The 26,171-nt window shown below is 40.4% G+C and overlaps 2 protein-coding genes across 2 annotated transcripts in view; both read right to left on the reverse strand.

Annotated features, from left to right (window-relative positions):
• Window positions 1-1,515: 1,515 nt before the first annotated feature.
• Window positions 1,516-14,986, reverse strand: LOC138962842 (uncharacterized). Its single transcript, XM_070334806.1, has 8 exons — window positions 14,939-14,986; window positions 13,891-14,099; window positions 11,635-11,800; window positions 10,310-10,530; window positions 9,167-9,277; window positions 8,802-8,931; window positions 7,836-7,932; window positions 1,516-7,164 (listed from the first exon to the last, which is right to left on the reverse strand). The coding sequence occupies exons 2-8, from the start codon at window positions 14,028-14,030 to the stop codon at window positions 7,025-7,027; spliced, it is 1,005 nt and encodes a 334-aa protein (XP_070190907.1). The 5' UTR covers window positions 14,031-14,099; window positions 14,939-14,986; the 3' UTR covers window positions 1,516-7,024.
• Window positions 14,987-17,746: 2,760 nt separating this feature from the next.
• Window positions 17,747-26,171, reverse strand: part of LOC138960955 (trichohyalin-like) — a 10,978-nt gene continuing 2,553 nt past the window's right edge. The window contains exons 2-5 of the mRNA XM_070332583.1: window positions 24,830-25,909; window positions 23,964-24,159; window positions 20,263-20,602; window positions 17,747-19,579 (exon numbers count right to left, since the gene is read on the reverse strand). Of these exons, the coding sequence (XP_070188684.1) occupies window positions 19,355-19,579; window positions 20,263-20,602; window positions 23,964-24,159; window positions 24,830-25,909 (1,841 nt within the window). The 3' untranslated portion in view covers window positions 17,747-19,354. The remainder of the gene's footprint in view (window positions 19,580-20,262; window positions 20,603-23,963; window positions 24,160-24,829; window positions 25,910-26,171) is intronic.

Genomic DNA, 26,171 nt, shown 5'->3' on the forward strand with positions numbered 1-26,171 from the left:
TTTTTGGGGCCTTACCAATCCCGATGTGATACACACACAAATTCGCTGCTTACGTATGTGCAGAAAACGGTGATTTTAATGTGACTTCAGTTTCAATGACAGGCGCCAGGCAAGCTGGGGAAAATATGTTGTGCTTTTTTTACTAAGAGTAGACCAAGGCACGACGTTGAAGATGAAACTCTTTCCAGTATGTCTGGCGCCTGTGTTTTTCCATTTTTGTTATTATTACACAGATACAATTATTGTAACGGTATATTGTTGTTATCAGAGCTCGGACTTCCCAAAAGACACGAAGGTTATGTGTGCAAGCACAAACACCCCCATGCACAGTGTGCTGTCGAATGCCTGTAGTCATTGTGATAAAACATGCGCGTGCACACTCACGCACGCACGCACACACACAGACACACACACACCGCACACACACACACACACCGCACACAAAGGCAAACCACACACACACACACACACACACACACACACACACACAGAACATGCCACACACAGAACATGCCACACACTGATCAACAATTCTTGTGTGTAAACGGATTGTCTGTGAACTTGTTTGTTCTTATTATGCTTGTCCACTCTGTATAACAGATTTTAATGTCAGTTGATTGTGTGCAGTATGGCTAAACTTTGAATCTTAGGTGTGTGGCTGCTGCTGATTTTTGAGAATTAAATTAAATGGATTCAATATCCACGCTCTCTGGCTTTCAAGTTTGACTGGGACACACACACCGCTAGATGAGTTTTTTTCATTCTGTTTTAAAACACATTTTTGGCATGTAACTTTCTTATGCTTCGGCAACAACAAAATGCAAGTGATGCATATATTAGCATATCTAATGAACTTGTTTCATTGTGTGTTCTCAATCAATAAATAGTTCCAAACTAATCCATTAGCAAAAGAGAATTGACCGATGTTTTACAAATCCATCCATGCATGCATGCTTGATGATGTCAAAATGCTTTCCAGTTGATCACTTATAGACCATCCATCGCAAGCAGAAAGAGTGTGTGATTGTCATGATCTGATTGTGTTTTTGTGTTTTTATTGACAGTAGTTACCAAGATGTATTATAATCTTAATTGAGACCGCGCACTGTGTGATAGAGTTGAAGAGACGACTGCTTGAGTTAAAAATTACTGTAATTAATACTGCCCGTTATTATACAAGTTTTAATAAAAAGGATTGTGAGAGATACTGTCTTCATAATGTAGTTCTTTTTGACGGATGAGTATACAGTGTATGTGAGTGATTGTGTGGGTGGGATTGTGTGTATGTGTGTGTGTGTGTGTGTCTGACTGCATATTTTTTCTGTGCACTTGTGTGTGAGATTTGTGTATGTTTAAGCAGCACGTGTGAACATAGATAAGTGTGTGTGATTGTGTGTGTGTGTATGTGTGTGAGTGTGATACACACATACATAAGTGTGAATATACATAAGTGTGTTTGTGTGTGTCTGTGCATGTTATCTGAGTTCAATGAACAATTAAAAAAAAAAACCTGTGCACCACTGTACAGACTTTATTGTTATCCTTCCAATCAAAATCACAACAAACGATGATGATACTGATGTAAACAATTACATGACATGTTTAATATGAGCATGAATGAAACAAGTACTCTCCATGATCAATCATAAAATGCATGTTTTGAAATGTAACAATAGTCCCCTCTAAGGAATTTGCTTATCACTTTCTCGAATTTAGCATTAATCGTCCACACATACATAATACACACCCTGACATACACACACATGCATGCACACGTCACGTACGTATACATACAAATGTGTCACAAAGATAACTGACCTTCCATATTTCGTTTTTGAGTCTATCTCTCTCTTTCTCTAGCTATCTCTCTCCCTCCCTCTCTCACACACACACACACACACAAACACACAAATGTTGATGCATGTATAAGCTAATCTGTAAAGAGTTCCAGAGAACATACATAAAGGAATCAATTATACAATGAACATGAATATGGTAATGAGCTCAACTACAGATGGGATGCAATCTTGCAAATAACAGCAACACGTTTTTCATATGGCAAGGACATTCAACATTTTATGAATAAAACATGCACATAACACCACCCCCACCCCCAAGAGTCCTCATCTACTTTAAAAAAGGAAGAACAAGAGGCGAAGCCATCAAGGCTCACGTAAGAAATCGACAAACAGTAACACAAACTCAATCACTCCGTCACACACACACACACACACACACACACACACACACACACACACACACACACAGAAAGAGCATAGGTGAAACTGTGCAAGAAAGCGAGACACTAGATCTAGATCTGTCTGTCTGCATGTAGCACTTACAGGGACACGACTGCCAACTAGTCTCGGCCCACTCAAAATAATAATGACCGAGACTTTCAGTACTTCCTTCGCGTGACGTCTAACCCTCTTACGTCATAATGTGACGTCAATGTAATGTGACTCTTCAAATGTTAGAGTTTCTACCACAGACATACACACGCACGCACGCACGCACATACGCACGCACGCACGCACGCACAGACAGACAAAGTTATGATCGCATAGGCCGCACTTACGTGAGCCTAAAATGAACTCTCATTCCGTCACTGGCTGTCTGTCTCTCTCTTTCTCTCTCCCAGTTTCCAAGCACATGAAATATTCTTTCTTTATTTGGTGTTTAACGTCGTTTTCAACCACGAAGGTTATATCGCGACGGGGAAAGGGGGGGAGATGGGATAGAGCCACTTGTTAATTGTTTCTTGTTCACAAAAGCACTAATCAAAAAATTGCTCCAGGGGCTTGCAACGTAGTACAATATATATTACCTTACTGGGAGAATGCAAGTTTCCAGTACAAAGGACTTAACATTTCTTACATACTGCTTGACTAAAATCTTTACAAACATTGACTATATTCTATACAAGAAACACTTAACAAAGGTAAAAGGAGAAACAGAATCCGTTAGTCGCCTCTTACGACATGCTGGGGAGCATCGGGTAAATTCTTCCCCCTAACCCGCGGGGGGACATGAAATATTGTATATATACATTAGACATATGCAGAAAAGAAACATTGGGTAAATATGAAAGCAGTTTAATGTGATTTGATTATTTTTAATGTTTTTAATTTTATTTTTTATGTACACATTCACATAACTGAAAAAAACAAACCACAGGATTGACTGAACTATCTTCTGGACTGTGCCTCAGGAAATGCTGGCACAAACAACCGCAGGCACCAGAAATGTATTTTTCGCCTCTCGTTCTAAACCAGGGAAGGTAACAAAAGATGAAAGACAAAACAGACATAAATGTTAGTCACAACTGAAGTAGATGTAGCAAAGTAAGGTGAACATTCGCCTAACAGGCTTGAGGTTTGCTGGTCGATGTGAATGCGTGATATATTGTGTAAAAAATTCCATCTCACACGGCATAAAGCGCTTTGAACTTCGGATAAGGCGCTATATAAATAAAGAGAATAATAATAAAAAAAAGTTTAAAAAAAACTGATCATAACATGATCCCAAACATTCCTCTGTATGGTTTTGGATCTATCTGCAAAGAGTTTCATGTTCAAGTTTCAGTTCCAGTTTTTTGTTCAGTTAATACATTAAGCTTACACATGAGAAAAACAATGGGAGAATCTGAACCAAGTCGGAATCTGAAGGAATGAAGAAGTTCTTAGAGAGAAACTTTGATTTGGATTTTTTTTTTAAATAAAAAAATGTATGCGTTCACACAGCCTGCATTCCTCTTTAAAAAAAATCCTGGCCCCAGTAGACTTCTTTGGAGTTAAAAATATCAAGTTCATTCATTTATTATTTTAAATGTCGCTAATTGGCCAGTGCTGCAACTGAGGACGTTAAATCGCCATTCCATCATATTCAATATTTGCCTAACTTATCTCTCTCTGCCCAATTTCTTCCACACGCACCCCCCTCCTCCCCTCAATCCCTCCTTATAAACATCCTCATCCACTATCTGCTATAAATATTAGTGGAGATTCTCTGGATTCGAGCTGCACATGTAATTCTCACAAAGAATCCTTTATCACACAAACACAACCAGTGCAATATTCTATTTCAATCATATTGTATTTCACTGAAAGGTACATCTTGCAAGATTTTTCGACAGAAAACAACAAGAGGTGTACACACAAATGTACACATACGAACAACAAAAAGAAAAGAAAAGAAAAGAAATATAGTTTATCCTACATACGTGAGAGAGCCACCCGTGAGATAATAATCGTTCAAATCACACATGTGTATATCATGTAAATGAGGTCATGTCAAGCAAGTCTGGCAGAGACCTGTTTTTCCACTGCTTATGATGCCAAAGTCACAGAGACAAACGTCATTATAGAAACAAAAATTGCGCTCGCTAATTACCGCCGATGAATCTTTAGAACTAACACGTCACGCCACACTTTCAGAGTGACGTTTCTTTGCTTTGACGTAATAGATTGCACGAGGCTTTAGAAGAGATCGAGGTTCCAAAACAAGCGTCTTCAATTTAGCTGCCTCGACTGCAAGACATTTTCAGTAAAATACACGTAAGTACAGTATGTAGGATAAACAGAATACTACATGGCTTGCTGTGTCGTACCAGATTTACACTCGTTGCTTTTTCAAATAGTGAACAGCTCGCTTTCGCTCGCAGTTCAATATTTTAAAAAACAACTCGGGTAAATCTGGTACGACACAGCAAGCCATTGTAGTATTCTCTATTTTTGCAACACTAGAGCGCGCAAATCAACAATTCTTTTAATGCTCCTGTAAATTATCATGTAGAAGTGTTGTATCAAGGGTAAATTGTTACATACTTGTTGCAACACGTGATGCCTTTCAAGACGATGTTAGCGGTTTCATACTCTTTTAAATCCAGCCCCAAACAGTATTTTCAGATTTTGTGGGAGTCTAGATTTTTATCAAGATCCATATATACTGTATTAATGAAATACAAAACTAATACCATTAAGTGCACTTCTGAAACTACCATCATTTCCTTATACCCACAAATAAATAAATGCATGGGTGTTACAGGGAAAAATCAAAAAACCTGAAAGGCAGGGGTCCAGGGGCCACTGAGGCCCCGGCGGGGCACAGGGGCAGCGCCCCGTGAAGCAAATTTGCCAAAATGAAAGCATTTTGTGGCCATTTCCAGCATTCTCACAGTCAGAAACCATACAAGAAGAAAAGAAACAAAAACAAAAAAAGTCCACAAAAATAATACAAACGGGATACTTTACTGTCCCAATCAACCAAGCAAAATCACCGTCAATAATTCCAAAAAAATTCTAGAGCATTCGAAAAATGTCTGGCAAGAAACAAGGCATCCCGCGTTTTCTTGAGTTCAGTGGCATTATCAAAGCCACACACAAACACTGCTTCTGATCTGAGTCCTATAATGTATCCATGCGAGGCTTTTTGAAGAAGGAACGAATGTCTCCTGCACTCTGTAAAGCAGCACGTTTCCCCCCTTTCCCAACCATTCCCACCTCCACTTGTTTGTAACACCTTCCTCTAGTTTTTCAAGTTTAGAAGGATCGACATCATCACTGATGTAAGGCATTTTGATCGAGCAAAATGCTCAAGTTTGAAAGAAAGTTTCTGGACACCGACGAAACCAAATCATAATAAGCAAGATGGCGGCAAATCCAAGGGAGCGAACCGAGAAAGCACGCGAACCGGTGTCAAAAGTCGGATCGGAACCGCTGCTCGTTATTTCAACTTAGCGAAACGAAACGGAAAACCGGAATTTCCGGCTTCAGATTTTTTCAAAAACCGGAAATCCGGCAAAAGCCGGAAAAGTAACACCCATGTAAATGTGACCCTCCACCACGAAATGAGTCGCATGTCACCTCGCGCGGTTATGCGCTAGGCTTAATATAAGTCCGGAGAGTGTATGGTAACAGCGTGAGGGTCACCTTAGTCACAGGCTTATAACTCAAACAGTTTTCGCTCTTTTCTAAAACGGTTTTCACCACTGGATATAGCATAAAAATCTCTTTAGGAAAATGTAAAAATAGGAAAATCATGCAAAGGTGACATGCGACTCATTCCGTGGTGGAGGGTCACAAATAACTAAATTCTTACATTGCACACTGATCTGTCAAAAAATCATTACAAAGACTTGTACTGCTCATGCGATTCAAAGGTTATTTCTTGTTACAGTGGCTCCTGCGATGCAAGGCCCCTCTGATGAGAGGACACCTCTCATGAAAAAACACCTTTTGTGTTCACTTTGTCCATTACTTTGACCAAAACATACCTGTCATGAAAGGACACCTGCAATGTAGGGGACACTTCTGGCTGGTGCTGTTCACCGCAACATATATTATCTACAGTGGAACCTCCCGTTTAAGACCTCCAAATATCTGAGAAAATCAGGTCTTAAATTTAAAGGAGGGGTCTAAAAATGGGGGTAATTTACAGAGGTTATGAACAGAGAGTCTGAGAAAACAAGGTCTTAAAAAAGAGGGAGTCTTAAAAGGGGGGTTCCACTGTACCCAGATTTTCACAAGGAATAAGAGTATCCTCCTACAGCAGAACCTCCCTTTATAGACCTTCGAAAATCTGAGAAAATCAGGTCTTCAAAAGGAGGGAGTCTTAAAATGGGGGTACATTTATAAAGGTTATGCACACAAAATCTGAGAAAACAAAGTCTTAAAAAACGGGGAAAGTCTTAAATCGGAGGGTCTTAAAAGGGCGCGTCCGCTGTGACAGCCATGCATGGACATCTGTGGTGGTGTGGCATGAATATTCATAGGAGAAGGAAGGTGGATTTAAAAACTTTGACAGCAACTGCTCATAATTGCTAATATGTCAGTGTTCTAAACACGGAACCAAACAGCTGCAAACATTTTCAAAACATGCGTCTATGCGTGAGCGTATGCATGTCTGTGCGTGTGACACTGAATTTTGTCAGTAAAAAGACTTCGCAAAGTCAACTCCCGGCTCAATCAAGGACAGCCTTTAGGAACTGTTAGTGTGTTGCCATAGCAGCCAGATTGTTAAACGATTATTCGAGAAAGTCGACGACCTCTTCCAGCTCGCGGTCCTTGGCTTGCTTGTGCGCCCAGCGCTGCTCCATGACGTGGGCCGACACTTGCCACTTCTGGTGGAATATCTGCTTCTTGTCCAGGGGACAGAACTTGCTGGCTGTCAGAAAATAAAAGCAAACATGAAACGACTTTCAAAACATCAAGAAAAAAGCGGTACGGTGAAATCCCCTTTTGAAGACACACGAATCTAAGACCTCCCCTCCTTCCTTCTCAAAAAGGATTTGGACAGTTGGTGAATATCAACATTGTCAGTGCTGTCACTATGCGCAGCTTTCTCAGAACAGGTACAAACAAACTTAAATCCACCCTATATACACATAAATGCACACTGCACCCCTCCCCCATCCCCCCCAAAATCCTTCTCCCAGATAAGCACAAACCCACACCACCCTGCCTCAGGCAGTACGGGGGAAGCATGCTGGGGTATTTTCGTGTTTCTATAACCCACCAAACTCTGACATGGATTACAGGATCTTTTCCGTGCGCACTTGGTCTTGTGCGTGCGTGTACACACGAAGGGGGATAAGCCACCAGCAGGTCTGCACATAAGTTGACCTGAGAGATCGGAAAAATCTCCACTCTTAACCCACCAGGCGGCAGCGACCGGGATTCGAACCCACGACCTTCCGTTTTGGAGGCCGGCGTCTTACCACCACGCCATTGCGCCCGCCCCCATTTTAAGACTCCCTCCCTTTTATGACGTGATTTTCTAAGATTTGCGGGTTCCACTGAACTAGGGGAGGCTGTTCTAGACAAAATGGTCAATACCTCCAAATGGGGGTGTCTTCATGTACTTGTCAAGACATGTGAAGTGAAAGAGATGACCGCAGTACACACGCTCAATGCCAACCTCCCTGTTTAGCTCCTGAAAAAAAGAAACACAGAGTGAGTCATTGCTGTACATCGCCAGTCTGGTTCTCTACCAGTTGAGCTACCAGGGTCTTCTTATTCTTCACGTTTTTGTAGCATAATTGGGGACAAGATGGCAGAGATATAGCTGGGGTGAGGGGAAGGGTGGAGAGGAAGCTTATATGTGAGCACACAAAAGCTAATTTATGCCAACAGAGAGGACACATCTTAGTTGGATATTAATATATTGGTGTTAACATACAAATCACAAAACGGCAGAAAACTGTTATCAGCAAAACCAGCAGCTCTGAAGCAAATCAACCTCAAATAATATTCAAGAGGAAATCAAAATGATTTTACTCGCAAAAGGTATATATATATGAAAAGTTATCTTTTTTAAGACACACGGATGTAAAGTTATGTGCCTCTCTTTACTCTCTTCTTTGATGATTGCCATGGTTCCTATTCTTTATACTGAGAACGCTCACTTTATTGCATTTGTGTACCACACACACACGCACACTCACACACATGAATACCCACACAGAGAATTAGACAGCCAGACAGACACAGCCAGACAGACACAGCCAGAAACACACACACACACACACACACACACACACGCACACTCACACACATGCATACCCACACAGAGAATTAGACAGCCAGACAGACACAGCCAGACAGACACAGCCACTGAGCCAGAAACACACACACACACACACACACACACACACACACACACACACTCACACACAGATGCACACACACACAAATGGACAGACAAATGTACGGTCAAGCAGGCAGACGAACAACAACAGCTTTGTGTCAGCGGTGAATAATCAGGACAGTCAGATTATTTTTAACACAGATATGACTTCTTACTGTAGGATCGGCAGGCAGAATCTGCTTCTTGCAAAGCGGACATGACTCCAGAGGATAGCGCTTCAAGCAGTCCCGGATAAGGTACTCGCACACTGGACGTATCGACGCCTTAGGCACAAAAGGAGGGTCCCTGCAAAATAAAGTTCCGTTCTGGTTGATGAAAGATTTCTGCCTAAAGTAAATTACTTCCAATCACTTCGCCGACATTTTGCAAGCGAGCAGCCACACGATTTTCAGACAAGTTCATTATCTGTTTCATGAGTGTTTGTCTGTCTGGGGGGGGGGGGGGGGGGGGGGGGGGGGGGGATCTTGGAATAGAGAAGGGGGGAAGGAAAGCAAGATGACACAAGCTGCAGTTGACTTACTTGGGTTTCTTTCTAAGAGGAGGCTGCACGCATCGACGGGCTATTTCAATGGACTGGGCCTGGAAGTTGACTTTGAGAAACTCGGGCAAGTTATGTTCTGTTATCTCTACCCTGTAATAAACACATAAAATAAATTAGATATCACACATGAATACACATGTCCTTGTTGCTTTGAATAGCATTCTGTAAACTTGATCAGATTTATTGATGCGTCTGAATGTGCATAACCAACGCAAAGAAGTCAATTAGAAAATGTTTCACTTTTTTTTTCTCAGAAATAACTCTTGTGTTGGCTTTAATGGCCTGTGAAAGAGTTGTATTTCTTTTTGAGGCAAAGTGGGAATAGACAAATTCTGAAAATAACTGTCAGGTTTGTATGGGTCGTGAAAGAGTTAATACCCTTGATTTTTACTCGGACAAACATTGGAGGGGCCAGTCACTAGCGAGGGATGTGTCGGAAAAATTCCATCTCACACGGCATTAATAGGTAACATGCGCCTTGAGTCGCCTTGTGTGGTGAGATACGTGCGCGATATAAATCCTAGTAAATAAAAAAATAAAAATAAAAACACATGGACAGGAGCATGTGTGACTTTAGTTGTCAGAGAAAAAGCAAGAGTATTCACTCTTTCACATCCCATACAGAGTTATTTCCGAAAATCGTCTATTACCAGTGGTGACATATGTTTTTTGCACTACAGAAAATAATGAACTCCAATCTACACGTTTTAAAATGAAAATTGCATAATATCGAGAGGTCACCATACAGACGGCTGACTCCGACTTCAGTATTTTCCGTTCTGACAATGGCATGCCTCCACTGGTTCCTCAGGGCGCATAAAAGATATCTTTTCCGAAATTCATCTATTATATTGTTTCTCTTGCAATAGAAAATCTATTTGTGATTTTTAAAATAAACTGAGTCTAATTACGAATTATTTAGTAGCAGCATTATTTTCCTTGTAAGCTAAATATATAAACATTCAACACATAAAACAAGGGCTATTTCTAAAACAAAAGTTTTATGCTTGTGCTTTCAGTTTCACTTTTAAGCTTAGCATGCATGATTTCCATTGTAAAACCAAGGAGACACTTTCTCATTTGCAAACAATTTAAATCTTAACAAAGCAACACTATACTTACGTGATTTGCTTTAAAGGATAAGTTTCTGGCACATTGACGACAATGTTCATGAAATAGTTTTGCTGTCGAAATTTCAAAACAATCTGGGATGACTTCTGTTTTAACTTAATATCGTCTTCGGGTGTGAGGAGATTTTTTTTGATGAAGGCAATTTCTTCGCTGCATACACAAAGGGGATTTTCATCCAGAAAAGTGTTGATGAAGTTCATCATGTGTACCACCTGAATCAAAAAGAAAACTTTGTCAGCTGATGACATGATATTGATAATAATAATAATGCATACTATTTATAAAGCGCGAGTATCCAGCGTTAAACCCTGCTCAAAGCGCTGCACAATCATTAGGGAAAAAACACAATACTTGACTTATTCCTGTAGACTCCCTGTGGAGCATAGGGCAAAAACACAATAACATATCATTATTAACAGTGCAATCACGCACATATCATTATCAATGAATAACACATTGCACTCTAATAATTTATCACAAACACACGCACATTTAATCAGGCCTGGGAATGAGTAAAAGTGGTTTGGGAGTACTGACGGGAATTTTTTTACGTTTTAAGCATTTTTTAAGGGCACACGGAGGCTCTTTTCTTACACAATTAGAAAAGGACTTCGTCGTATTTACGTCGCAAGGTGTATCATTCCCAGGCCTGATTTAATACATTATCACAAACACACACACATGCGTGCACAACACAATGATGGTTCTCATGTGTACATTATGCATTAAACTATTCTTTAAACATAGGCAGATAGGCAGTTGACTGTTTCATTTCTTCTTAACTCACCCAATTTTTAGTACATGTATTACCATGCAGTCCAAGCAAGAAGTTTGATACCAAGAATTTTAAAGGACTCCGGTAGTTGATATATATATATAATATTTCCATCTTTCTGCAGCATACAATGATTTTTCGGTTAATAAAATTATCAATACAGGAATAAGATAAGTATTTTAATGGACAATAAAGTGCTGTTATTGTTATTGTTATTGTTATTGTTAAAAAAAATGTATTCAATTCTCTTTGCCTGTTAAACCGGCGTATGTTCACCAGTACACATGCATGCTCTCTCTCCTTCTGCGTGTAAGCTGGTTACCAATTTTTTTTAAACAACACCAAGCAATTTCAATAGCAATATTCTCTCTGAAAAAAAGGGACAACACCTTTCCTACCCAAAACATAATCACAATAGCTTATTAAAATGTGTGTGTGTGTGTGTGTGTATTTTAAGAAGCTTTTGCACACACGACACAGAAAAAAACCTTCTTAAAATATAGTCAAAACCCTGAACATTCTGCAGTCCAGCAAATCCTACCTGTGGCTTGCCCAGAAGTTTCTTGGTCTCTGCTTCACACACGCTCATGAGCCCCATGAGTAGTTTGAAGGCCAGAGTCTTACTGCCCAGCTCCACCACCAGTGGTTCATGGGGGTACTTCATCGGAAACAGGCAGGTGATGTTAACCTGCTTGTGATCCGTTTTCCTGAAGACAATTAAGTTCAGAAGGAAGTTATAACTACTATTATAGGACATATCAAAAAGAAAGAACATATTTTATAAACATACCTGATTGATCAAATAACCAAAGGGAAGTAAGCGCTCTAAATCAATCAATATGAGGCTTATATCGCGCGTATTCCGCGGGTACAGTTCTAAGCGCAGGGATTTATTTTTTTATTTTTTTATCGCGCACATATTCAAGGCGCAGGGATTTATATATGCCGTGTGAGATGGAATGTTTTTACACAATACATCACGCATTCACATCGGCCAGCAGATCGCAGCCATTTCGGCGCATATCCTACTTTTCACGACCTATTATTCCAAGTCACACGGGTATTTGCATACGACATGTGTAATAGAGTAAGCAAGCGTTATACGGAACCAGTCTCCTGGCACCTGAGAGAATAACAAGCATTGAAATGAACATAAGCGACTTTCATCCTCAAAAATTTGTTTTAAGATATATATATATCTGATTGATTTGAGAAAAAAAAAGAAAGCCTTGAATCAATAATGAGTCTGTTAATGTTGCTTGTTTTCTTGTTGGGGGGGGTGAGTAGGACGAGGGGGTGAAGGGTGAGGCGTGTGGGTGGAATAGACCCTATACTTGCCATTCAAAACTGTTTGTGTTCAAAGTTTTTGTTGGCATTAATGGATGTTACAATCAGAGGTCGGTGTGGGCTGGATTTGTATCCAGTTGGCCGCTGTCAGCGTGAGTTCGTCCCCACGTTCGGCGAGAGATTTATTTCTCAGAGTCAACTTTGTGTGCAGACTCTCCTCTGTGTCCGAACACCCCCGTGTGTACACGCAAGCACAAGACCAAGTGCGCACGAAAAAGATCCTGTAATCCATGTCAGAGTTCGGTATGTTATAGAAACACGAAAATACCCAGCATGCTTCCTCCGAAAACGGCGTATGGCTGCCTAAATGGCGGGGTAAAAAAACGGTCATACACGTAAAATTCCACTCGTGCAAAAAACACGAGTGTACGTGGGAGTTTCAGCCCACGAACGCAGAAGAAGATCAGAGGTCGGTCTTTTGTAAAGGATTACAGTGCCCGTAAAAGCCAAATGGAAGTACCTGGATTGCCAGAATAATCATGTGTCTTTCTCGTAATTGTTTACATGTATATATCTACACATATTTTGCAACTTTTTCTCTTTACTCAAAGTCTGTCTGGTATAATTAAGGTTTTACTATGGGAGTGATTCATGCTCAAAGACAAAAATGTAATCAACTGTAAGGGAGAGCTTGATAATCTTGTCATAAATTGCATTCACCCAAAAAAGTGTACCCTGAACCCTCAGAACTGGAAAAGCTATCACATTCAGAAAGGACAAGCTCATAGTCATACTAGTTGTAATTCACAGAGAAAGCGAAGTTATTCTAACATACACTAAAGTATGAAGGTTTTGAAAATCAGTACAGTGGCACCCTCCTTTTAAGAACCCCCCCCCCCCCCCCCCCCCCCAATGTAGGACTCCCTCCCGTTTAAGACCCTGTTTTCTCAGACATTCTGTTCATAATCATAACCTCTGTAAGGGCGGGGATGTAGCTCAGTCGGTAGCACACTGAATTTGTATCCAGTTGGCCGCTGTCAGTGTGAGTTCGTCCCCACGTTCGGCGAGAGATTTATTTCTCAGAGTCAACTTTGTGTGCAGACTCTCCTCGGTGTCCGAACACCCCCGTGTGTACACGCAAGCACAAGACCAAGTGCGCACGAAAAAGATCCTGTAATCCATGTCAGAGTTCGGTGGGTTATAGAAACACGAAAATACCCAGCATGTATGGCTGCCTAAATGGCGGGGTAAAAACGGTCATACACGTAAAAGCCGTGGGAGTTTCAGCCCATGAACGAACAAACAAACAAACATAACCTCTGTAAATTTACCCCATTGTAAGAGTCTAAGACTTATCATCCCTTTTAAGACATGATTTTTAGGAGGTCTTAAAAGGGGGGTTCCACTGTAGTTTTATTTGTAATTCACACAGAAAGCAAACTTATTGTAACATCCACTGGGTCAGTATGAAGATTTTGAATGTCATGTCAGGACACCATTTCTGACTTACTTAATCTCCACCTTGATCAGATCCACAACAGCAGCAATTAGACGAGTGTCAGGTATTTCTGGAACTTTCTTCTTCACCTCCACAAGCTCAGTCTGGATGAATTTCAGACGTTCGTCTGTACCACTGCTGGCGTCGGCCATTTTTGTGTAATAACCAGAATAATAGCTTCCACACACCAAAACGGTGTCAACTGTCAATCATTGGAACTTCTGGAGATAAAAGAGAGTATTATACATGTATTAGTAAAGTACAATATATAGCAGTTTTAGCACTATAATAGTTCGTCGCAAGCAAGCTTCTGTGATTAAGAAACAGGCTCAAAGTCAAAGTGAGTGAAGAACAAGAAACAGCCAAATAAGTAAATAGAAAAAGAAACAGAGAAAGGAATAAATAAATAAATTTTAATTGCACAGATCCCCCAGTGAAGCAGAAGGGGTATATCTATGTCAACCAAAATTGGGTGGATTTCCTGTAGACGTTTCCCCTGTACGGCAGTCATGAGCTTAGCGTGAGATTGAGCGGTATACTTTCCCACAGGGAATGCACCCTGTGTATTCCCTGTATACAGGAAAAACGCCCACAGGAAATCCACCCACTTTAGGTCGACATAGACCCCGTCAGCCCCATTGAACGTATACAAGTTCAAATGACAACAAACAGTTTGCTCACGAAGGCAACATTATGATTGGTGCAAAATAATTGTAAAACCTGTATCCAGATGCAAGACCCCTATCATAAGTTTGCATTTTCTGTAATTCAAAAGTGTACCTATCACTTCGTAGTAAAATGAAAGTGCTAAACAAGATCCATCATTTAGCAGCACACAAAAAGAAAGGTGTGGTAAGTAAAATAAGATCTCCCAGGTCGAAACAAAGGTAACGAAGAAACGAGTTTCTTCGGCAATCTTCTACCTCTGCTGAGCAGTTTATTGGTTTCAACCAATGACAGATTGTCTGTACAGTTACTCTGTGTGGAAATGGAACTAATTATGTTCCATTAAAAGAATATTTGACTAAAGAAACTCTCAAAAACACATGTGCAGACGAACCTTCGATTTCACAACCACAAACCGGAAGTTGAATTAATTGCAGAAAAGTTTTTCCCCTTGTTGAATCTTCTCGTATTTGGTCGGTTGTCCCCCTTGATGCGCTCAGCTTTTATTTATTTATTGACTTATTGACAGATTTCATCGATTTATCTTCAAATTTGTCGGTTTTTTGTTGTTAGCTTGTGATGCGATGCTACTGTGTTTAATGCTGTTAATGCTGTAACAACAAACAACAATTTATACAACCAAATAAAGACAGAAAATGTGTTTAAAATAATTATAACTATATAAATGTACAGGAAAAGGAAATGTAGTCGTATAATTATGATTTATCATCCATGATTTTTTTTTCTTTTGCCAACCTCAACAACAACGAAATAAAAAATAAAAAATAATAATAAAGTTTGACACAGGAATTTCATGCTTAAACAAAACATGACTCGAGTTTGAGCCATTGCGCATGCAACTTCCGATAAAATGTATTTTTACCCTACGTTGCTTCTCTTACCATATGGTGTACTGGCATCAAGCTTTTTGAACACTTAAGTTCACAAAGAATACGCAGCCTGTCTTACATATTCACAACCGAGCTAGGATACAGTACATGTATAAAATAATCTGTTTGCTTCCAGCGTTCTGATCGAGCTTGCCTCAAGTATATTTTCAACACTCACGCTGAGCTTGTGTGAATATTGTTATTTTATCTATATCTCTGACTTACCTTGTAAACACACACACACACACATTATTAATATACAATCTTGCAACACGCACAAAAACACCCACACATGCATACATTAGCAAGCAAATACACACACACACACAAACATATAAATGCAAGCATGCAGGCACACACACACACACACACACATGCACAAACACACACACACACACACACACACACACACACAACACTCTAGCTGATTCAAGTTACTTTAATTCATCTACTGACAGTAAGTCATAGTACAATCAAGACAATGAGTTCTAAACCTATATACGAAGCAAGTTATCTCCTATAGACGCCTACAGTTAAGATGATTATCTCAAGCAAGGGAACTTTTAATCCATCACAGTCACAGCTAGACTACTTGCTATAAAGTGTATGCGAAGTAATACTGACAAATAGATACAGAAAGATATCATACATGCACTAACATTAAAAAACATAATGCTGAAAAATGTGATATTGTCAGCATAAAGGTCACTTAACTATAAATCTTCTTGTAACAGCATTCCAGAAAAATGGAGATATTCACAGGAGTACTTACACAATTATCACTTTTACTTTAGGTCAGAATTAAAGCAAGGTATTCAGGCTACAAAAATAAAAAATTAAGCAAAAGCAACAACTAAACTGCAAATATTATTTTTGAGACGGTGGAAACAAAATATGGAAGAATTAAACCGGCTAAACAAAAAAGTAAACAAAAAAGTTATATGTAAATGTACTATACTACATTCATATATTCCTTTTCCAAGAGTTGTTTTCAGTTTTAAGTCTTTTTACTAACCTACAACAGCATAAATATGTTTTAAATGTATAATATCAAACAATTCTGAATAACCAAGAAATTCAAAGTCCAAAAGTCCATATTTTGTTGAAAAGGAAAATATTGAGTCTTTTTTTCATAGAATTTAGACCACACAAAAACAAACTGATTCACGTCATTAACATATTCAGAAATGACAGGGGTTTGTGTCATGCAATCACAGTTTAAAAAAAATCAGCAAACAAAAATAAGTATGCATGACAAGAAGAATTTATTTCTCTACCATAATCTAATTAAACAACGCAATAATGAACTTAGTGATCATCCTTTCACCAAAATTGTAACTCATAATTATTAAAATAGTAATATTACAAGATGTTTCTAAAAGATTTATACTGCATACAGACGGGCGCAGTGGCGTGGTGGTAATCTGGAGGTTGTGAGTTCGAATCCTGGTCGCTGCCGCCTGGTGGGTTAAGAGTGGAGATTTTTCCGATCTCCCAGGTCAACTTATGTGCAGACCTGGTAGTGACTTAACCCCCTTCGTGTGTACACGCAAGCACAAGACCAAGTGCGCACGGAAAAGATCCTGTAATCCATGTCAGAGTTCGGTGGGTTATAGAAACACGAAAATGCCCAGCATGCCTTCCCCGAAATCGGCGTATGCTGCCTGAATGGCGGGGTAAAAACGGTCATACACGTAAAAATCCACTTGTGCTAAAATCATGAGTGAACGTGGGAGTCTAAGCCCATGAACGAAGAAGAAGAAGAAGATACTGCATACAGTTTGCCTACTTCGGTATCACAGTCAAACGGATCACGTACGTCACAACCAAAACTATTACTTAAATTACATGCTACCATTTCAAACAAACCAAGACCAATGTTGTGACAAACAAGTCAGCGTACATTCTGCATGAAGAAAATTCAATGTAAAAATACACTTTCCGGAAGAAAAAGGTGGAACAAATACTTCCTGAGGATTGAAAAGGTGGAGATAGACAAGAAATACTGATTGAAAGGTTTATTTTGAATGAAAAGACAAAGACAGCAATAACAAATTACCCTAGAACCCCTCAACAAACCTTATAGACATCCACAATATACCAACTTTTTTGTTTGTACAGATCCTTCTCGTGAAAGTATTGAAGACACATTAGCATGTAAACACACATACAGGAGCATACATTGTGCAAACATAGCACACACACACACACACACACACACGCACTCACACGCACACACACACACTCACACACACACACTCACACACACTCACATGCACACACACACACACACAGGTGCACACACACACACAGGTGCACTCACACACACACACACATGCACACACACACACACACACACACACACTCACACGCACAAACACATACGGAAGCCACCTCAACACACACTTGAATGCTTACAAAGGCATGATTCACAAAATATGAATTCAAAAGAGATAAACAGTATTAATATTAATAAGTATCCAGGCACATTAATGAACAGATCAAGATAAAGTATGGCAGTCAAAACAAAATATTCATTCGAGTTAACACACCATAACAATGGCTTTGGAACTAAAATTTTGTCAGAGCAAACGGCATGATCACTTCTTCCAACAAAACTTACATAAGGTTCATGTACAACTGTCAGACTCTAGCTAACAGCCTCTCATTCATGAAAATTGAATTATATCTGAGTATACAAAATCATGTGCATTATGTACATGTGTATCTTAATTATAACAATGTTAACACAAAGAAAGTACCTTACCACAAGAATGTTCGCTTCAAAACAAAACAAAACTCTTGCATTTTATACAGTCCTGGATATTTCACTCTAAAATAACAGTTACTGAAATGTGTGTTTCTCAGATCCTTAATGATATCTTTCCCACTGAAATAAAGGGGCAAAAGAATGCCTCAATCAAACAATTTTTCTGCTTTCTTACTTCTTAGTTTTTAATTAAGTGAGTCACTTACAAGTTATACTGACACAATATTAATTTGAGATCAACAAAAATCATAACATTACATATACTAATGAAGACACTGAACAATAATGTTGCGATCATTACACATATACAATAATGTTGTAAATGAATGTTTGACGTAAATTTTGATGTTTTCATTAGCACACTGCCGCAGATACACAGGTATAATAAACATATTTAAGGCTTGCGCAGGCATATCACAAAGCAAGTCACATACATGCAAATCTTGAATACAGATGATTTGAATGAATAAGCTAATAAAAAATACCTATAAAAGAAACATGTCTTCCTTTAGAGTCATTTCAATAAAAACTGCAAGGAACGTGTTCAAATGTCACCAAAAACAATCAAAACTGAACATAAATTTTGTCCACATTCTCTTCTTGCTCATTTTCTGTACAAAGATAAAATGTATCACAGTCACCGGCCTCAATCTACATTTCTGAAGTTGTATAAACATAAATATATCTACCAATCAACCTAAGAAATGAGAAGATTAATTACATTTCTCAGAGACTGATACTTCTTTCCCAAAACAAAGAAAAATCGAAATAAATAATAGTGCTCACTGCAAACCCTGCAAAGCAATTCTGCCTTTATAGGTTTAAAAAATAAAGTCTTTTCCATTTGGACTGAAAATTGAAATCATCCCCAAAAAACAATAGGGTATCTCTTGCTCTGAGGTACTGATCGCGACCTCAAAATTCTTCAAAACAATGTTTACTGCAAGTATGAAAAAAAGGTTGCTAAATACATGTAACAACTACTACAATCAGATCTTTTCAGAACCTAGCTTCCTCCAGTCTCTTGCAGCTGGGATCGAAAAAGAGCTAAATGTTAATCCTGATGCTTATCCTCAAATCTTGATTGGAAAAATTTGTGAGCGTACAAGAGCTAGATATTGATCGATGACACCTAGCTATCCTCATATCTTTACGGGAAAATCTGCGAGCGACAAAGAGATAGATGTTGTTCGGTGACACCAATCCTCAAATCTTTCTTGGCCTGCGACTCATACTCCAGCTTGTGAAAATGCTGCAGACGGTGCATCTTGGCGTTGCGGTGTTGCTGATCCAAGGCTTGGTTCTTTGCGTCTTGATCCTCCAGCTTGACCGTCACAGCATTGTGACGCTTCTCGCAATTCTGACGTCGGACAGCCTGAAAATTGTACAAGTTTGAGTTAGAGAGAAAAAAATTCTTGGGTCTTGTTCTCACTGCTGCAGGACTGTCCCATCCACCAAAACCTGAGATCAGAATTCTGGCCTAGTTGCTGACACACCAGAGAGGACAAGCTCTATATATAGCCCTGTGGAGACCCTTCAACGAACAGTGGCATTTGTCAGGAGGACCGGAGTGACTGTCTGAGCCAACGAAGAACAAAAAGAAGTTCTCGTTGCATGCAGAACTGTGTTTGTGGACATGGTTAATGACTATACTGCTGTCTCAAACTGAAGTGAAAACAATTTAGAGAGAAGCAAGTATACTTGTACTTAAAAGAAAGAAGTTGAAACCTTGAAAATGTTTGAGTCGGAGGGTGCAGTAGGGAATGAGTGGGCCCTATTCCTTCGTATTTCTCTCTCCTCCCCACCGGCCTCCATTCCCCTTCCCTCGCTCCTCTGAGGTGCAAATGTTTTCCAAATCTGAATCTTTTAGTGGATTCTCTACTTGGTCCATATCCATAGACGGATGCTCAAGATATAGGCAGGCAGAAAGGTCCAGTAAAATGACAGAAAAAGTTTTTAAAAATCTTAAATTTATTGGATAATTTGCTTATCATCTATACAGTCCAGCCAGATTAAACAACCAGAACATTTTAGTTTTTACTTTCAACATGCACCTACCTCTCTCCTCTCCCTGGTTTCTTCAATTTCTTTCTGTCGTTGTGCTTCCATACCCTCTCTGTGTTCTCGTCTCTGTTTCAAGGCGTTCAGTCGATTATCCTCACGATCTTTCTCCCTTTCCTGATTCTTTTCGATGCGAGCACGTAGTTCTACGCTCACTTTCTTCTTCGCCTCACGAGCATTGGCAATCATATCCCGCTCCTTTTCCTGTCGCTCACGTTCTCGAGCAATCTGAGCTTCGATGCGCTCGCGGTGACCATCTTGCATGAGTGCTTTCATGTGGTCTTCATGGCTTATCCTGTCACGCCAGGCCATTTGTCGGTGCATATAACGCTTCCGTCTGTGTAACAAAATAAATCAGAAAATGAGATTTATATACTTGTAAAATCTTTACTCTACACTCATATACATAGATAAATATTTATTCTTTGACTAAAGCTTATGAACATCTCATGTCCTGTCTGAGAAATGTTCTCAAGTAATTACAAAAGTGTCGGTGAGAAATGGGCATTATTAAAGACAATTAAAGTATATGGCCGTTATGATAATTTATGTACAATTTTCTCCATATTAACTGCCTCACCTTAATTGTCTGATTTGATCATAACTGTTTCTGATACATTACTGTTAGTATTATTGTCAAACTGAAAGCTACAGTTGAGTTTCTAACCTCCAGATAAAAAGAATATTGTGATTTAAACGTCACCAAAGTCAAACAGGCATTTTTTGTAGTTATCAGTGGATATAATAACATAGTCCACTTTAGTCAGTACACAACTTGAGGAGTTGCAGGCAAAAGTAGATCCAACCTGACCAAGATAATCTGACACTCTACTTTGAAGTAGGCATTAACATATAAATTGCACAGCTAAATTGCCACAATCTTTTACCACAACAAGCTGACATGAAAAGAAGATTAAGTATTACTAAATATATATGTCATGTTCAACGTGGAATAAAAATATATTACACATAGATAGATAAGGGGAATTCATCTAACTTCCCCAAAAAGTTGGAAGTGTTAACTCATGCATTAATGTATATGCATGCAACAATCATCATAATGTTTTTAATTTTTAAAAGAATTTTTTTTTTAGCTATGAAGTATGATACATGTAATGTACAAGACAAACTGCAGTGACATTTTGTCAAAATCCATGTATACAATACAAACATATCTTTTTTTCCTACCTGGAAGAACTGAACACAGACTATAGACACAAGAACTGCATGGCCTATATGTTATGCTAATGAGATGCAAGATATACTCTGCCTTTATATAAACATGGATTCCAAAAATAAACGACCACAGTCAAAAGCTGATCGGTCACACTTTATATGTACATGCAAGCTCACGGACGTGCACCAGCTAGGACATACCATAATATACAGACCTAAACAATTCTTTAACGATCTCAAAGGTTCTATAACTACATTTGCGACAATCAATTAACCACTTTCATAACAGCGGACTACAGACATCACAATATTGAAACTCACAGATAACTGTTCTACAGATGTTACCTTTCAACAATGACCACATGAACCATAAACCTTTTACCAGTCACACCAATCCGCCTATGTTGGCATGGAATAAAGAGTTTTATCAATAAACAGTGTTACAGTGGAACCCCACGTTTAAAAGCCCCTCACACACCCCGGTTTTAAGATCTCCCCCTTGTTGTACATAAGTAGGGCCCTACGTTTTTTCAGATATCTCTTCCAAATGTCTGTTATTAAACCTCCATTTTCTTCTTCTTCTTCTTCTGCGTTCGTGGGCTGAAACTCCCACGTACACTCGTGTTTTTTGCACGAGTGGAATTTTACGTGTATGACCGTTTTTTACCCCGCCATTTAGGCAGCCATACGCCGTTTTCGGAGGAAGCATGCTGGGTATTTTCGTGTTTCTATAACCCACCGAACTCTGACATGGATTACAGGATCTTTTTCGTGCGCACTTGGTCTTGTGCTTGCGTGTACACACGGGGGGTGTTCAGACACCGAGGAGAGTCTGCACACAAAGTTGACTCTGAGAAATAAATCTCTCGCCTAACGTGGGGACGAACTCACGCTGACAGCAGCCAACTGGATACAAATCCAGCGCGCTACCAACTGAGCTACATCCCCGCCCAAAACCTCCATTTTAAGATTCCCTCCCTTTTAAGACTTGTTTTTTTCCGATTTGAGAAGGTTTGAAAAGGGAGGAGTCCACAGTATTTGCTATTCTTTGACCAGACTTTCAACGAAAAGCAGCGCTTTACATACTACCGGCACGGTTGGCCTAGTGGTCAGGCGTCCGCCCCGTGATCGGGAGGTCGTGGGTTCGAACCCCGGCCGGGTCATACCTAAGACTTTAAAATTGGCAATCTAGTGGCTGCTCCGCCTGGCGTCTGGCATTATGGGGTTTAGTGCTAGGACTGGTTGGTCCGGTGTCAGAATAATGTGACTGGGTGAGACATGAAGCCTGTGCTGCGACTTCTGTCTTGTGTGTGGCGCACGTTATATGTCAAAGCAGCACCGCCCTGATATGGCCCTTCGTGGTCGGCTGGGCGTTAAGCAAACAAACAAACAAACAAAACTTTACATACTAGATCTAGACCGGATGCTCTGCTCTGCCACTGCTATTATCCTCAACAAAGGTTCTATACTGTTGGGAAAATCTAGCGCATCAACTGGATCATAGCAGAATGATTAATTAGGCCATTATCCTCCCCATATATATTTATACACAGTGGAACCCCGGGGGCCATTTAAGACCTCCCGATTTGAGACTGAGATCGCTCCCACTGAAAACACTGGTTTCTCAGATTTTCTGTTCATAACACTCTGTATATTTACTTACTTACTTATGCCTTTGACCCCATCCGGGGCATAGGCCGCCAACAAGAGCTCGCCAGGCACTCCGATCCTGAGCTCTGTATATCTACCCCCATTTAAAGACTACCTCCCTTTTAAGACCTTACTTTTCAAAAATTTGGAGGTCTTAAATTGGAGGTTCCACTGTACAAACATGCTTCTTTGTGGTAGATATTTGGTGTGTGACAGGGGAGGCTACCGCTCCTTTCACAGCAGACTCTGCACCCGAGTTGTTGGCCTTTAAGTCAACACCGGTGGATTGTGGAACTCTGTTTGTGATGGGGTCTGGTGGTTTCCGATTGTCTGTATGTTCATGGAAACCTTCGGGTTTGCATAACAGTTTTTATAGGGCTAAGAAATTAGCCCTAACATTTTCAATCCTGTTTGATTGCACTTCGCCTCCCAAGGTGATCGTAGTGTTTCGGCACTCGGTTACAGGTGTGCCACATGTGCATGTATACACTGACATTGTGCCATTGATCAGTGCAGACTACTGTACCGGGATGTTCTTTATCATAACAGCTGCGTGACAGTGGCCAGTGATAGTTTAAGAACGTAAAGCAGAGCTGGCGAGTTACATTAATAGTACTGTATTATAGTGCCAGAAATGATGGTGAAAGAAATATTATGTTAATTTTATATCAATTAAGCTAGAGTGATTCTGCTGTAATCTCTTTGCATTCAGAGCCGGATCCTTCTTGGAACTCAACTGTCACCTGTTACCAAACAACTTTAAATAAAAAGACTAACTTTAAAAAAAAAAGAGTATATATAAACTGACACTTTAATTCAAGAGAATAATTCAAATAAAGAGTATAAATTGACACTTCAATTCAAAGTGTTACCTGTATTCTTTCCTAGCGTCTGCCTTCTCATCTTCCGTGGGGGGTCGTGGTGGAGGTACAACATAATTTCTATCCCCACCATCTCCAGACGGGGGTGGAGGAGGGTGGGGGGTCTTCATGCATCCCTCCACACTGTTTGAGTAGTCGTGCTTGGCAAAGGTGTCAACGTACTTGAAGTTGGGACTTGTCCACTCCACTGAAAAATAAATACATTTATATTTAAGCATTTGATTTAAACATGTCCTGGCTGCCAAATTACTTTCTCGTTGAGTATGAACAAATATCTGGGAATTTATTGTCGTAAGTTTTAGAATTTGTGATGTCCTTGTCTGGGTAAGTAAAAGATCTCTTTAGTTTTTTTTTAAATTGTTTGTCTCGATCACCAACAGTCTCTTTTTTTTTTTTTTTTTAGATTTCTAATCTTTGTTGTTGAAAGCACTTTATCAACCTAAACCTTAACCCAACTTGTAAAGGGTACAGAGCAGGCTAATACTGCTTGTTTTCTTGCTCCCCCAGGCAATGATGTGCTGCATGCATTCTTCAGGTTATAATATCAAAATTGTGGAACAGCTAGGCTCCGGAGATAAATGACAAAGATGACAGGTATACAGAGAGAGGTTTCCGCATAACTCTCACTTACTCTATTACACATGTGGTATGCATTTAGAGCTCTTACTTCCCTTTGATGACAGCTAGGTATATAGAGAGAGGTTTCCGCTTAACTCTCACTTACTCTATTACACATGTCGCATGCATTTAGAGCGCTTACTTCCCTACGATGACAGGTATACAGTTGTGCTTTTTCAACGGTGTTATACAATGCTGATCCTTTATCCGCCCTGAAAGTGTGCAATCAGTTAACCTACCACTATACGGTGAGTGTCGCTGATCTCTGGCCTCCAGCGGTGCCTGTAGAGCAGTTTCTCTGAAAGGACCATCGTGACTGCTGCTGCGAACACCACTATCCCCTCCCCCGCTGAAAATATACTTGGGAAGATCCGGGCTTGGATTGGTGCTCCAGTACTGCCAGCCAGGTCGCCTGCCCACTCCTGGAGATCGGTAAAACTTCAGACGGGGGTCGTCATCGACCTCACGTGACCTTTGCTCCGCTTCTTCCAGGTATCGCCTGCCCACTCCTGGAGATCGGTAAACCTTCAGACGGGGGTCGTCGTCGACCTCACGAGACCTATGCTCCGCTTCTTCCAGGTATCGCCTCTGGTCTTCCAGCCGACGTTTCTCCACCGCTATCTTCCTTTTCTCCTCTTCTATCAACTCCCACTGTTCTTGCGTTGCCGCGTCCATGTCCAGCTCCGGAGAAGAGGCGATTCCGCTATCTGCGTCAGCCCTGGAGTCTGACTTCTCAAAGCTGACTTGCTCAAGGTTGGAATCATTGAAAGAGACCGACTTCTTCAGCGTGTTTTCTGGCTCCAGCTTCCCGCGCTTTCTCAGCAAGCGAATGGGTGTGTCCGCTGACTGCGGCCGGCCTCCTGTGTGCTCCGAGAGCTGCGAGGAGATGCGGTCATCCAGCTCTCGCTTTGTCAGGTTCGTCCCAGGGATGACGTAATCTTCTTCGTCCTCCACGGTCAGTTCCCACTCCTTGGGGTTGTACTTCTTCCTCATCACTAAGGGGTAGGGCGGGTAGTAGCCGAGGTACTCTGGGTACACCCAGCGGTCCCATCCGGCGTGGCTGTTGGGCTCCAAGGTGTAGTAATCCGGCGTGTAGTACTCGGGCGGGGAGGGCTGAGGGCCTGAGGTGGGGTAGCCGGGGAGAGTGGTCTGGGGGTAGTGGTCGGTGTTCATTATGGAAGTGCGAGTGTCGATGGGCATCTTCAGCTCCAATGATAGCCGCTCGTAGACAGGCTGAGGAATCCAGATGGCCTTCTCCATGCCGACCTTCTCTGTTTTTCCGTTGCTGAAGGCCACTGTGAGTTGATGATCATCAGGACCTGAAACACATTAACATGTGAATTTTATATTCAGTTTTCAGACAGAAAAATGTGGGTGTTGCAGGGTTTAGAGCTGGTGTAGCTATAGTAGACAAGGATCGATCCATTGCCGATTTTTCTATTGAACATATGTTTCAGTAAAAACAGTTGCAATCTTTGAGTGGATCAAGCTAGTGCAGCAAACATTTCATTTTCCACTGAAGGTCATTCAGTAACTGACATTTCATGTGAGCACAATAATATGGCCTTCCATACACGATGA

The sequence above is a fragment of the Littorina saxatilis genome, linkage group LG3, assembly GCF_037325665.1.
Source record: "Littorina saxatilis isolate snail1 linkage group LG3, US_GU_Lsax_2.0, whole genome shotgun sequence".
NCBI classification, from domain to species: Eukaryota; Metazoa; Mollusca; class Gastropoda; order Littorinimorpha; family Littorinidae; genus Littorina; species Littorina saxatilis.

Coding starts and splice junctions, on each gene's coding strand:
- LOC138962842 (XM_070334806.1), bottom strand. CDS start 14,030: ATGGCCGACGCCAGCAGTGGTACAGACGAACGTCTGAAATTCATCCAG. Junction 11,801..13,890: donor CTGATCAAGGTGGAGATTAA/GTAAGTCAGAAA, acceptor AATTGTCTTCAG/GAAAACGGATCACAAGCAGG. Junction 7,933..8,801: donor TTCTGCCTGCCGATCCTACA/GTAAGAAGTCAT, acceptor TCTTTTTTTCAG/GAGCTAAACAGGGAGGTTGG.